Source organism: Acinonyx jubatus, chromosome D2 (genome assembly GCF_027475565.1).
Source record: "Acinonyx jubatus isolate Ajub_Pintada_27869175 chromosome D2, VMU_Ajub_asm_v1.0, whole genome shotgun sequence".
Classification (NCBI taxonomy): Eukaryota; Metazoa; Chordata; class Mammalia; order Carnivora; family Felidae; genus Acinonyx; species Acinonyx jubatus.
In genome coordinates, this window is record NC_069393.1 from 79,629,482 (window position 1) to 79,644,276 (window position 14,795).

General features: G+C 49.7%; 1 protein-coding gene across 3 annotated transcripts in view; it reads left to right on the top strand.

The window, feature by feature from the left end:
* Positions 1-14,795, top strand: part of FANK1 (fibronectin type III and ankyrin repeat domains 1) — a 107,355-nt gene that overhangs the window by 77,225 nt on the left and 15,335 nt on the right. For all 3 annotated transcript variants that reach the window (XM_053207583.1, XM_053207585.1, XM_053207584.1), the window contains exons 2-3: positions 3,767-3,931; positions 10,070-10,194. In XM_053207583.1, the coding sequence (XP_053063558.1) occupies positions 3,882-3,931; positions 10,070-10,194 (175 nt within the window). In that variant the 5' untranslated portion in view covers positions 3,767-3,881. The remainder of the gene's footprint in view (positions 1-3,766; positions 3,932-10,069; positions 10,195-14,795) is intronic.

The window sequence follows — 14,795 nt, forward strand, 5'->3', positions numbered from 1 at the left end:
TCTGTTCCCTTGGCATGCTGATGGTTTGCACTTGGGCTAGTGATGTGTTCGTGTACATATTTTAGGACCCTAAAGCCAACGTCCTAAAATATGTGTATGATCAGGTCACGACACAAATACCAGAGTCTTTATCAAAGAGAAAATACAAACTACATAGTATGTATATTAATATATATGTATAAATGTGTAAGTATATATAATGTTGTAAGTCACTTGTCAAATGACTGTAGGTTGTTCAAAGACCAAAACGAGCTTGCTCTCATCTGTTTATTTTTGGGTCACCTGAAAAACCCTCAGGTCTTACCTGGCGAGAACACTCATTCGTATCCTGACCATCCGAGTTCTGTTTGGCATTAATTGCTTTCTGCCGAAAGCATCTCTTACCCAGGTTGAGATTTGCATCGTGGGAAGTTTTATTGTTAAGCGAGGAAGACGTAGAATATCCCCACTGGTCGGTGCACGGATCTTCCCTGTTCTGGTAACTAAAGCTGGTGCGAAGTGGCGTCTCTATCACAGCCCGTTGCTGCTCCGACGGCCGTGCATTCGTGTGGGGGCAGTGAAGTCTGGATTGCTCCCCCCCACCCCCAAAAGGGGGGCAGCCCCTCAACTTTTCCAAACACCACACCTTTTCCGCTGAGCCAGATCAGGGGGAGGGCTGGCGAATAGTAGGGGGTCCTGTCCGTGCTGAGACTGTAGCCGGATGGGGACATGTTGCCAGGTCTGGTGGCTCTGGGGCCGAGCTCAGGGATAGAGGTCTGACCATCTGTGGCCAGCGCTAAGCTCACGGATGGAGGTCTCTGGTTATTTGCCTGTGTCAACGATTCGCTTGCGTAACTGGGAATATTCTCTCTTTATTCCTCCTGTCAATTTGTGGCGAGCCATTTGGTTTTTCCATTTCGAAATTTGGTGTTCATTTTGGTTTCTCACCCAAAAATCTTGATTTTTAGTGGGATTCTAAGCCGGGCTTCTTTGGAATAGATGTATTATGTGGCTTCTACTTATTTTGGGGGTTATCCATAACAGCCTGTCAGTCCTGGTCTTTGGCTGGTTTTAGAAGGTTCTGGAAAGAAAAAAAAAAAGTTACTCAGCAATGGTGTCCTAACCTCAGGTGTGAGTCTTCAGGATATGTCAGGCGGTGTTGCTGGGATTAAATGAGATGCTCATACAGAAGGGCCATTGGCTGGCATGTGGAGGGTGTGTGTTCCTTTCCCCACAGATACTAACATACTAGTTAGTACGTTAACATTGACATAGGTTTTTTCTAAGGAAGCCCGGAGCCCCGTAAGAGTAACGTTTATCATTTTTATACTTTTTAATATTGCAAACATTTCAAAGTTATTGAAAATTGTACACCCCCCATATACCATATAGGTTTAAAACGCAAGCGTTTTGCCAAATATGTCTTAGATTCTCAAAGAACTGAAACCCTACAAATGTAGAGGTAAGTGTCCCCTCCCCATCACAGCTCTGTCCCTTCCCCAGCTTCGAGGTAACTCTACCCAGGTGGTAGGCATTCTTCCCATCCACGTATTTAACTTTTATGCACATGTGCGTATTCATAGATAATATCTAGTGTTGTGTTCCAAACACTAACATAAGCGGTACAACGTAGTGTGTCCTTTAAGCTTGTGTTTTCCACTCACTGAGGTTTACGTGTGTCACATGTAGCACTAGTTTCTTTCAGGTGCCGTGTAGGATTTCATTGGACGAAGTACGCCAGAATTTATGTAGCCACTTCCCTTTTTTTTTTTTTTTTTTAATTTTTTTTTTCAACGTTTATTTATTTTTGGGACAGCGAGAGACACAGCATGAACGGGGGAGGGGCAGAGAGAGAGGGAGACACAGAATCGGAAACAGGCTCCAGGCTCTGAGCCATCAGCCCAGAGCCCGACGCGGGGCTCGAACTCACGGACCGCGAGATTGTGACCTGGCTGAAGTCGGACGCTTAACCGACTGCGCCACCCAGGCGCCCCGCCACTTCCCTTTTTTAAAAAAATGTTTATTTTTGAGAGAGTAAGCGAGCAAGCGGGGGAGGGGAAGAGGGCGTGGGGGACAGAGGGTCTGAAGCGGGCTCCACACTGACAGCAGTGAGCCTGATGGGGGGTTCGAACTCACGAACAGTGAGATCATGACCTGGGCCAAAGTCGGACGCTTAACCGACTGAGCCACCCAGGTGCCCCTCTTGAGCTACTTACTGTGTTATTTAGTCATCACAAAAACACTGTGTTTTTGACTGTTTCAGAACATGAATTTAAACCCAGGTTTATCCCATTCCACCATGCCATGCTTTTAATAAATATTAGGAAAATGAAGTCGAGAAACGTGAGCTTGCAGGCTGCCCCCGAGAGTATCTCTGGGAAGTAAAGGAAAGTGGTGTTGTCTTCCTGGCCGGGAGCAGGCAAGGCCAGGGCAGCCCTGCCTTCCTCAACGAGGGCCACGCTGCCAGGAGGCCCCCCGGGTCTGCGGAGCCGGTAGTGGGCCAGCTACCCCAGGACTGGCTTAAGGGAAGCAAAAATCCTTTCTTAATAACAAGTGGGCGAAGTCAGTGATACTTTGGAGGCCCGAAAGGCCCTGCAGGATGGGCAGAGGTCTTAGAAGGAGTTTAAGAACCCAGCCCTCCAAGAATTTAACAGTCTCGCCCGAGTGGGTGAAGCTAACATGAAACACAACCCCCAAGCCCTGACCAACCTGGTGTGTGCTGGGGCCCCTTGTCATCTTTCATAGCAATGGGATAGTCTGTGTTTTTCTCTGCCTCTTGCTTTCTCATTCGGGAATACCTTCTGGAAATCGTCTCAAGGCATGTAGTATAGAACTACCTCCTTTTGTAAAGGCCATATTATATTCCACGCTATGGACACGTCATCATTTATTTGTTCCCTTAGTAATGGGTCATCTCTCTCTGTCTCTCTTTTGCTGTAAGCTGCTAAAAACTGTAGGCCTTAATGCCCTCGAATAGATGTCCCTCTGTGCTTTGATTTCTGCAGGCGTGGGATGGCTGGAGAGAAGGCTTACATGTCTTTTTAATTTTAATACATGCTGCCATATTGCTTCCTAAAAAGACTAGAATTCCTATTTCTCAACCACCAATGTGTGAGAGTGTCCCCTCCCTGCATTGTCACCGCCAGTAGTTATGATAGGTCTTCTTGAGTGTCTGACTGGATATAAAGTTATACACCATTGTCATGTGGCCAGTAGGGAATACGAATGTCTGTTTGGACATTATGCTGGCTGTTTTTGACATTTTTTGGTGCACAGCTCATCTTTTGCCTGGTTCGTTATTAGCGGTTGGGTTTTCCCTTTGGTTCGTTTGTAAGAGCTGTTTGTATAGAATAGATACCAATCCTTTGTCATCTGTGCTACAGATACTTGGACCAGGTATATTTTTCTATCGGCTCTGTTAACCGGCCATTTCACCGATGGATTATAGCGGCATACTGAGTTTCATTAGCTCAAAAGGAACCTAAGTAGTCTGGTATGTTAACCATCATCGTGGAAAGGTCCATAAGTGAAATATGGTGTTGATGGGTAACGGTACTATCTACTCGTTCAGGTGTGGGGTAGCTCACTAACATCACCTGAATTTTGTGTCACTTAAGCTTTTCAGATGTTCTCCAAGCAGGGCAGGGGGCGGGGTGGGGGGAGATACTCACACGTGTGCTTGATGTGTGGGAAAACAGTCTGATCTCTGAGCAGCTATAGCGCACTCAGAGGATCTCTGGTCCTTCCGGAAATGGAGTCCTGAAATTCTGTATCATTCTTTTTTTAGAAATCACACCATCCTCAAAGCCTCATCCACCTGTTGTGGGCAGAGTGACTCATCACAGCATTGAATTATACTGGGATCTGGAAAAGAGAGCAAAACGGCAGGGACCTCAAGATCAATGGTTCAGGTTCTCGATCGAGGAAGAAGACCCCAAAACGCACACTTACGGTATCATTTATACGTAGGTGCAGTGTTAAATTGCTTAACGTTTTGTTATGATTTCCTGATGAGCTGGAATGGTTTCTATCATTTCTAAAAGGACTTGTTTTGGGGCGCCTGGGTGGCTCAGTTGGTTAAGCATCTGACTTAGGCTCAGGTCATGATCTCACGGTTCGTGAGTTCGAGCCCCACGTCAGGTTCTCTGCTGTCAGCACAGAGCCTGCTTTGGATCCTCTGTCTCCCTCTCTCTGCCCCTCCCCCTGCTTGTGCGCCTCTGTCTTAAAAAAGGAAATAAAAACTAATAAAAAGAGAGAGGCTTGATTCTACTCCTATTTTAAAAGGACTCATTTCAAATGAAAGAAAAGAACGAGTCACACCATCTGCACGACTTTTGCGAATTCTAGAAGCACGGATTTGTGCTTTTGCGAATTACAATTTTTGGAAGATAAGTGTTAGCACCAACTTTGAAATTAAACCTCCTATACCTTTGAGAGCTTCTTCGGCCTCTGTAATATTCTAATGGTATATTTTAAAACTCTGAAACGTAGAGACGGAATCAAGAGAATCTGAGAGGAGGTTCCGTCAGGCTGCTGGGTTTGGAGATGGCGGCTGGGCCCCCAGGTCTACCCTGGATGCCTTCTGGACCACCTGACACATCGCTGTCCTTTGTTCGCTCTTTCCAGGCCATGCCGGTTCCCGGGTCAGGGCCTTTCTCGTTACCTTTTCTTTGAAGGCATTTCCTTCTGTTCTCGTATGGCTGGTTCCTTCACACCACGCAAACGTCAGGTCAAGTGTCCCCTCCCCAAAGGTCATCCAAAGTGGCAGTCCTTCCACCCAGCCATCCCCTCTGTCAGGACTTGATTGCTTGTGTCTTACGACATTGGGCTCTGCTGGCTTTGTCCAGTTTGCATGTTCATTTTGTCTCCCCACCAGTATTTAAACTCCATGAGAGGCAGGAAAGATTTCTGCTTGCTTAACACCCTGTCCCCCAGTTCCTAGGCAGTGGAGCCCTGACACACAGTGGGTGCTCTAAATATCTGTCGCACGAGTTAGTAAATGAACATCCCTTGGGGGCAATCAGGAAGTCCTTTATTTCTTAGTCTGCATTTCAACTCTTATTCCTTTGACAGCTTTGCCACTTGCAAAATGACTATGTTAGGTGTACCAAACATGAGATAATTATAGGGTTTGGAACTGAAATGAATTTTGAGGTCATTGTAGATTTCGTATCCGGTCGTAAGCAGTAACACAGGAAGATCCTGTGTATCTCTGGCCCGTTTCCCCGGGGCTAAGGCTATGGGAAACTTTAGCACAGCCTCACAGTCAGGATGCTGGCACTGGCCTGGTGAAGGGACAGACTGGCTCCAGCATGTTGCTAGCCTTTCCTCAAGGTGGCATCATGAGCATGCGAGGTATTCACAGAGCCTTCCACTGCCCTGACTGATGATAGCCCTGAGATTTAATGAACAATTCTTTGTATCTAAAACAAAAATAAAACAACCCCCCCAAAAAACCAACCAAAAAAACATCCCAGAAAACAACCCCCAGACGCATTTATCTGAAATGCAGTTAATCTGAAAATAATTCCTCGCCCGACTACTTAAAAATGTTCTTTTAATTACGTCAGGTCGTGTGTTATTCTCGATCAGGTAGTTTCCATCTAAAAGCATGAATTCTTTTTTTAATGTTTATTTTTGAGAGCAACACAGAGTGCGAGTCGGGGAGGGGCAGGGAGAGAGGGAGACATAGAACCCGAAGCAGGCTCCAGGCTCTGAGCCGTCAGCACAGAGCCCGACGTGGGACTCGAACTCACGAACCAGGAGATCCTGACCTGAGCTGAAGTCGGACGCTCAACCGACTGAGCCACCCAGGCGCCCCTAAATGCATGAATTCTGATATTAGAAGTGATTTGTATGGAGAAAGGAAAAGACTTCATCCCCTCCCCCCCACCCCGTTTCCCTCACACACACTTGCACTTGGGCAAGTGGGGCCCTGCTGGATATGTCTCTACTTGCTCTGGTCTCCCTTGCGGGGTGGCCAGGTAGAGAATGTCCCCAGCGAGACCGCAGCCACGCGCCCTGGTTTCCAGGCGGAGGTGTCTGTTTCCCCCGGGGACCTGAGTGCTGTCTGGCTGCGGGATTCACCCGGACGAGGTCCTGACATTGCGGAGCTCACAGCGAGGCCTTCCAACCGCCACCCCCAAGAGCCTTCTGAAATGCTTGCCTTCCCTCGGAGGACTGATGCCAAAGCCTGACGCTAGGTGGCAGAATCAGACTGTGTTAATCTTGACCTCTTTTGCTCCATTATACTTTCTCTCGGTGTCCTTAAAGCTGGCAAGGCCGGACTTCAAAAAAGCGGTTTCGAATATCTGACCTTGGAATGATGGATTTGAGAACTTCTTTTTGACTTGTCAGTGTCCGTTCCCGTTCACGGCCAGCCAGTGCTGGTGTCCTCTTTGACGTGGGCTGTCCTCACAGCCAGTTACCCAGTTTTGTGAGATTTCCCTTTGCAGATGCTCCCCCCCCCCACCCCGCCTCTGCTTCCCCTGATGATACTGTGGCACTTCCCCGCCACGAGGGTGCCAGCTCTATCTCCTGGACCATTCGTCTCCAGGTCCTACGACCATCTAGCACATTTGCTGACGGCATTGGCCTCTTGCCCTTTCTTCTGGCCTTTTATCCTTCCCTTCTGTCTTGCTAGGTTAGCTTTGTTAATCTTGCTTTTTTCAAATTCCCTTCCGTGGAGTCTCCATTTCTGGAAGGATGAAGGTCCAGCTCTTCAGACGATGCCTTTCGCAGTTGGCCTGAACCTGCCTTTCTGGTTGTCTCTCGTTTCTGAGCACGAATCTTCCAGTGAGATCTGTTTACTGTCCTTTGAATAGGCCTTGACTTCTCCTGCATCGTGGTCAGCTGTTTTCCCTGATCGGACCAATCTCCCTGCCCCTCCCTTTCTTCCTCACAGTCAGACTCAACCTGGACTGAACAACACTTTACTAGCCTATTGTCTACCCCTCTAAATTCCTATGGCAACTGTGCATTTTGTTCATGAATCATTCATTCATGGTTATCATGCATTTCATTCAGTCAGTCAGCGTGTATTAATGAGTATCTACTGTGGGCCAGACATCGTTCTGGATGCTGGGGATGCGCACTGAACAGAGAGACACCCTTTCCTCCCTCATGCTCAGAAAAACAATAAATAAGAGACAGAAGTGAAAATAGAGGGTAGGTCAGATGGTGATAAGTGCAAGGAGAAAAAGCATAGGGGAAGTTGGGGGTTTGGAGCAGAGGTAAAGAAGGCTTCCCTGAGAAGGTAACATCTGGGTAAGAAGGGAGGGATGTCCGGAGCCTTGCGAGGATCTGAAAGAACATTCCAGGCAAAGGAAAGAGCAAATGAGATGGGCCTGTGCCTGGTATGCATGGTCCAGGAACACTGAGGAGTGGAGTGAGTGAGGAGAGCCACGTAGCGTGAGGTCAGCGAGACGATGGCAGGTAGTCACCGGGGTCCGTGGGCCGGACAGAGCTGTGGCTTTTACCCCGAGAGACGGGAAAGCCAGTGGAGACCATTAATCTGAGGAGGGGCGGCCTGGCAGATGCTTTCCGACAATCACCCTGGTTGCTGAGGCGGGAACAGGCTTCAGGGAGGTGCTCTTGCCCTAAGTGAGGTGGGGGGATGATGGAACAGAGTGTGAGAAGTGGTTGGACTCAGGATGGTTCTAAAGACAGACTGGAAGTCTTTGCTGGTGGCTCAGATACGACACGGGAAGGAAGGAGCGGCTTCAAGGGGGCTGAAGCTGTGTCTGCACCTCTGGGACATGAGAGCTGTGCGGCGTGAAACCTCAGAACCTCTGTGCTTTGGACAACAGTTTATTTCCCCGCACGAAATCCCCACTGTGTCGGCCGTGGCTCCCTTCCACGCTGTCCTCCTCCCACATCCGCCTGGGCTGACGGAGCCGCCTCTGCCTGACTGTTGACAGTCACTGTGGCAGTGGGCAGAGGCCAGGGCACGCTGTTTCTGGAAGCTTCCGCCCAGAATGACACGTTTCACTCCTGCTTCTGCTTCATTGCTGGAAGCAGATCCTACAGCTATGTCTGGGTTCAGCAGGACAGGGTTACGGAACCCTCGGGAGGGCACCGAATACTGGGGAACGGTGATCCAGTCTTCTGCTGATGGCACCGAGGCGTTGGGCCACAAAGATGGGAAGACGGGGAGGAGCAGAGCTCAGTTGGGACATGGGCTGGAGGTGGAGACATCGGAGCAGCTGGGGAGATTGGGCTGCGGGAGGGTCAGGGCTACAGAAATGAATTTCAGAGTCGCCAACAGGAGGCTGGATTGGAGCTGGGGTGGGTGGGGGGAGCACAGAGAAACGGCAAGTCTGGCAACTGAGTCCTTAGGTGTTCCAGTATTTGGTTTCTTTTCTTTTTTCTTTCCTTTTTTTCTTTTCCTCCCTCCCCTCTCCCTCCCTCCCTCCTCCCTCCCTCCTTCCCTCCCTCCCTCCCTCCCTTCCTCTCTTCCTTCCTCTCTTCCTTCCTTCCTCCTTTTTTCTTTTCTGTTTTATTTTCCTTTCTCTTTTCTTTTCTTTCTAGACAGAGACAACACGAGTAGGGGAGGGGCAGAGAAAGAGAGGGAGAGGAATCCCAAGCGGACTCCAGCTCAGTGCAGAGCCCAGCACAGGGCTTGAACCCACAAACCGTGAGATCATGACCTGAGCCGAAATCAAAAGTCAGACGCTTAACCGACTGAGCTGCCCAGACGCCCCTGGGATCTTGTTCCTCACGTTCCATGTTTGCTGAGCTGCTGTGTCAAATATTTGCTTATTGACTGATAACGAAAATATGGGTGTGCGTTATGCTTTCCTCTAGATTGTTTTGTCTGTTTAGGTACTGCGCCTGGGCCGTGGGAAGTTATGCTTCTCCCACAGGCTTGCTGCGCGGCCTCTGCTAGTCCCCCCCCCGCGGCTGGGCTGCGGTCCTTGTGGAGTACGGCCACCGGCAGCGGTGTCCCTGGGCCCCTGTGTGTGTCAGGTGCTCTCCTTGGGGTCCTCTCGATGGAAGCGAGAGCCTCCAGCCTTCCATTAATGTGCTCAGTAACTCCTGCTTTCAGAACAGTTGTGTAATTTCTCTTTCCAGGGGTTACGAAGGAGCTGCTCGCTTCAGGGCGACCTTACGATATTTGGCAACATTGGGTTTTATCGGGGGCACTTTTGGCTTCATTTTGGCTCAACTATGTTGAGTCTTTGACCCTTGACATCGAATTCCACCGAAGCTGGGGTATTATATTCAATTTGAGCTCCTAAAGGTCTTTTCATGTGCCACAAAGCCAGGGTTCATTTTCTGATTCACGTACCTATAGATATGGCTTTACGTTCACCTAATGACAAAATCCACTTAACTCTTGAGACCATGTGCCAGCCTGATACATTTTAGGTGGTGACGACGATGATCTTTGGACCATGCGGTTTTTCTGAATATTTACCTTGGTTTTAGAGCTTTCACTTTGATGGCAAATATATTTATACCGACTTTCAACCCTTCTGTTTTCTTGGATTCTTAATTCAGATTTTTTTATTAAACATTTTTTTTTGACGTTTATTTATTTTTGAGAGAAACATGGAGCGTGAGCCGGGGAGGGGCAGAGAGAGGGAGACACAGAATCCGGAGCAGGATCCAGGCTCTGAGCTGTGAGCACAGAGCTCATGGACCTGAGCGAGATCACGACCTGAGCCTAAGTCGGATGCTTCACCGACTGAGCCACCCGGGTCCTCCCCTCCAATGTTTTTTTCTTAATGCTGTTGGTATCATTTCTTCACTGTCTTCCTTATCGTTTCTTCTTTGTTGATGTGTATCAGTTACCCCTTGCTGTGTAACGAACCGCCCCCAAACTTAGTAGTTGTGCTTAAAGCAAAAAAATCATGTGTTTGCTCCCGATTCTACGATTTGGGCAGGGTGGGGAAGGATGGATGCGTGACCTGTCCTTTGCCCTCAGGGCCCTCGCGGTCTAGCCTTGGAGACCGACCACAACCAAGATGGGGTCGTAGTAGATGCCGCCCGCGTTCACAAAGCACTTCTGCTTGGTCTTTTAGGGATTCTCAGAGCGTGCCGATTCGATCACCTGGTATCATCATGATGCGTGTCTCCTCTCCTCTAGGGGATATGCGACAAAGCATGTTGTGGAGGGTCTGGAACCACGCACGCTGTACAGATTTCGGCTGAAGGTCACCAGCCCCTCTGGAGAATATGAGTACAGCCCGGTGGTCTCGGTATCTACGACCAGTGAGTACACGCACGCGGAACTCATTTACCTAAAAGTCAGCGAAGACGATAAGCGGTGCGGCAGTAAAAAGATCCGGCCTGTTGCCCGGCCTTCCTGGAAACAGACACGGGTCCACTTTTGAACACCGGGACGACATTGTTTATGGGCCGGGCCTGGCCGGCGCGTTGAGGGAAGTCGGCTTGTGCTTTGACAAATGGGGAGAACCGTGCTGGGGCCGGCACCGCCCTGTGAGTGCACATTCAGTACCAAAGGGTGGGGTCCCCTGTCTTGGGAAGTGGGCCGCAGGGGTGTGGGCTGAGAAACAGGCTGCCTGTTTGGGTGTCTTCAGCGGAGGAGGTCTCCAAAGCGGTTTGTCCGTTTTGGACAATTTCAGTTCTACGTCTTGACACACACATCTGATTTCCGGTGATGCCGTGAGTGAGGAAGACTGAAGAGCGTGGCTTCCACAGGTGGGGCGGGTTGTGCCGCCTCTGACCAGCGCGTCCTTTCCCCAGGTCACGTTTGAGGGTGTGAATATTTTCTGTGATCGGTGATTTTTTTTTTTTTTTATTATGAATGAATGAGTGAATGAATGATTTTTTTTAATTTATTTTGAGAGAGAGCGAGTGGGGGAGGGGAAGAGTGAGAGGGAGGGAAAGAATCCCAAGCGGGCTCTGCTCTGTTAGCGCAGAGCCCCCCACGGGGCCCCAACTCACAAACCACGAGATCGTGACCTGAGCCGAAGTCAAGGGTTGGAGGCTTAACTGACTGAGCCACCCAGGCGCCCCTCTGTGATTGCCACTTTAAAACGTTTTAAAGATGTGTGTGTGGTAAAGATGAAAATGGTCAGGAATGTTCTTCGTGGCCTGCTCGCTGAAAACACACATCTTTTTTGAGTTGCACGAAGAAAATCTTCCTCTTGTGAGTAAAAGTAATTTAAATGTATTCACTTTGAGAGAGAGAGCATGAGCAGGGAGGGGCAGAGAGAGAGAGAGAGAGAGAGAGAGAGAGAGAATGAACCCCAAGCAGGCTCCATGCTGTCAGCACAGAGCCTGATGTGGGGCTTGAACTCATAGGCTGGTGGGATCATGACCTGAACTGAAATCAAGAGTCAGATGCTTAACTGACCCACCCAGGTGCCCCTCGTAAAAGTTACTTTAAAGTCTTAGTGAATATTGCATTTGGCATGTTTGTGTACACGCACACACACGTACGTATATATTATATATATATATATCATATCATATATATATATATGATTCAGGTAGTGAGCCTCTAAGATCTTCATTTGCAAACAAGGCACTGGGGGACTAGGGTCTTAGCTTGGCAAACTGAGAATTTAGTGACAGCCGTGAGTCCTGTACCTCCCCCAAGGTGCTCCGCTCACTGAGAAGGCCCAGAATTTCAGAGGAGACTTTGGAAGGGAAATGGTCAGTTACAGAGACACAGGTCCGGAAAGAGGGCTCGTCCTTAATGTGGTGGCCACGGAAGCATTTTCTTCATGTGGGGGTCCGGTTGCTCCTGGAGCTTTTAGGGGAAAGAAAGGAGGCAGAGCGTGGCCTCTGCTGTGTTGAGGGCAGGCACGGGGAAGGGAGGAGCAGGGACGGGAGGAAGGTTAGCCAAGGAACCTGCTGTTTGAATAGAGTCTCTGTAGGGGATGCTGGGCCAGCATGCTCCCCGCCGTCCTCTCTCCCCAGCCGCCCACAGGCCACCCCCACACCCCACTGCCTTCGCCCCTTCTCTCTGGAGCGTTCCCACCTTGGAGCCCCCCGTTCCTGGCACCCCTTCCCCTCCTGCCTGCTGAGCCCGCTCCACAGGTAGAGCCTGGGTGGTTCCTCGTGCTCCCCACCGTCTGCCATGAGCCTCCCTCAGCACACAGCTTCATCTCACCGCTTCTGATAACACTCTGCATCTTATTTTATGTATTTTTCATCCTCTTTGTCTCCCACCAACTTGTGTGCTTCTGAAAGGAGGCTGGGATGGGACGGTCATCTAGCATGTAGAGGCCCATCTCGCATAGTGAATTGTTTTTAAATGTTTTTATTTATTTTTGAGACAGAGAAAGAGCGTGAGCAGGGGAGGGGCAGAGAGAGAGGGAGACACAGAATTTGAAACAGGCCCCAGGCTCCGAGCCGTCAGCACAGAGCCCGACGCGGGGCTCGAACTCATGGACTGCGAGATCATGACCCAAGCTGAAGTTGGACGCTTAACCGACTGAGCCACCCAGGTGCCCCCCATCTAGCATATTAAAAGTACCATCTGGAGTCTTAGAAGTCCTGTCTACCCATCCAGCATGTAGAAGTCCACAACAAATGGGTGGATGGGCGGTGGGTGGAAAGGCCCAGGGGCAGGATTAGGATGAGGAGAAACACTAATTGTCTCAGTTCACCCTCGCGTCTCTCGGGAGATGGGCGTGTTTCCCCCCTGGCTGGGGCGAGTCCACGTGAACCGGCAAGGTGAGGGTGAACAGGACGCAGGACCCGCCACGGTGAACCTCGGGTGGCACTGGCATCTTTCGTCATATCGCGTCAGGGCAGGGGCTTCTGGGCCTTGTGGCCAGAATTGACGGGGTGTTTGGGTACCATTGGGAGCTCTTTAGGAAGGGCAGAAACCTTAGTCCCTTTCAGCTGATGGGGATTGTGCCGCCTTCTTGCCAAGCTGGCTCCCGAGAGGCGGCCACGGAGAGCTGGTCCAGTAGTCCAGGGCATCTGTCACTGCAGTCCATGGCTTCCATGGGTCATTAGACAAGACCTGCTGCGGGGACCAGGCGTGACGGAGATGTGGTTCCTGGTGATGACCGGGGTACTGGGGCTTGCGGAGCATTTCTCTGTCAGGTCACAGCGCAGTGCTGCAGCCCAGACGCGGCCTCGGGGGCTCTCCTGGGTGACGAGGGTCAGGTACCGTCTTCCTGCTGGCTGCTGCTCTCCTGTACTATTATTATATTTATAACACCCACAGCAGACTCCCTCCAGGAGGGCAGATCATGCTAAACAAAGAATTACAAATGTGAATATTCTACAAAACCAGTAAAAATGCTTCTGTGGGCTGATCATTTGCATTTAGTTTGAAAGTGTTTTAATGAGTCGCAAAAGCATGTACTTTGTTTGAATAAAGGATGCTCAGCTTTTTTTTTTTTTTTTTTGAATTCCAGGTAAAGTACACGAGACTCTTGCTTAAATGAGGCATGCAATTTTAATCAGTTGGGCCCTTAAAAAGAGAAAAACAGCTGCTGCTTGCTAATTGGCAAATATCTCCTCCAATGAGCTCATCATTTATTCACTGCTTCTAATAGAGACTTAAATTCCACCAAGAAAGGTGTTCCCCCGTTGTGATATCTGCTGGCATTATGTGTAGCCGAATGACCCTTTTACAGAACAGGGCGATGGCTTTCTGCCTTCTCCTCCTGGGTGGCCCCTCATGTGGTGCTGCCTGATGAGTTCCGTCCAGCGTAGGTGAGCATTCCCGGACATCCTCCCCACGGGCAGTATCCATTCTGTGTCTGTGTGTTTGTCATCGCAACACTCAGGGTAAACATTAGCTAAACAAGCCCACAGAGGCAAAGCCTGCCTTCTTTATTTTTTTTTTTTTAATTTTTTTTTTTCAACGTTTATTTATTTTTGGGACAGAGAGAGACACAGCATGAACGGGGGAGGGGCAGAGAGAGAGGGAGACACAGAATCGGAAACAGGCTCCAGGCTCCGAGACATCAGCCCAGAGCCCGACACGGGGCTCGAACTCACGGACCGCGAGATCGTGACCCGGCTGAAGTCGGACGCTTAACCGACTGCGCCACCCAGGCGCCCCGACATTTATTTATTTTTGAGAGAGACAGAGACAGAGTGTGAGCTGGGGAGGGACTGAGAGAGAGGGAGACACAGAATCGGAAACAGGCTCCAGGCTCTGAACCATCAGCTCAGAGCCTGACGCGGGGCTCGAACTCACGGACCGCGAGATCGTGACCCGGCTGAAGTCGGACGCTTAAGCGACTGTGCCACTCAGGCGCCCCAAAGCCTGCCTTCTTTATGGTCAATTGCACTTGACTGATGGCAATCCCTTGGGCCAGGCCCACAATGTCTTTAAGGATTCAAGGGTAGGAGGAGTAGAACATTTGGCTCACCTGGAATTTCCTTTTTTTTGGGGGGGGGGGAGGGACTCCCGTTTATGGGGGGAGATAGAAATGCTCTGCACTGCGAACATGAGCCTTTTCATTTCTGTTTCTCTGTCAAGTTCGCATAAACCGGGACTGTTCCATTCCTTGGTTGATTCACGTCTGGTGCGAACCCTCAGAAGCTCTTTGCCTTCCTGGCAGTTTTCTGAGACGGGTGAATGAGTTAACGCTGCGGATGATAGTTTTTTATGCCCCTAATGATGGTTCTTGCTTCCTTTTGCTGAATGAAACTCAGCAAGGAATGATGAACAATTTTGCTGTGTTCCTTCTCTTCCGTGAGACGTCCTTTTGTTTTCAGATCAAGTTACGAGGGCACTGGTTACCTCTTGCAGAACCCGGACTAGGCGATACGTTCATTTAAATTATGTCCTACTCTCAAAGTACTCCAGTCTTGGCTGCACGCAGCACTCAAGCTTCTAAGCCCAAAATGAGCTTCTTCCATTTCCGGATATT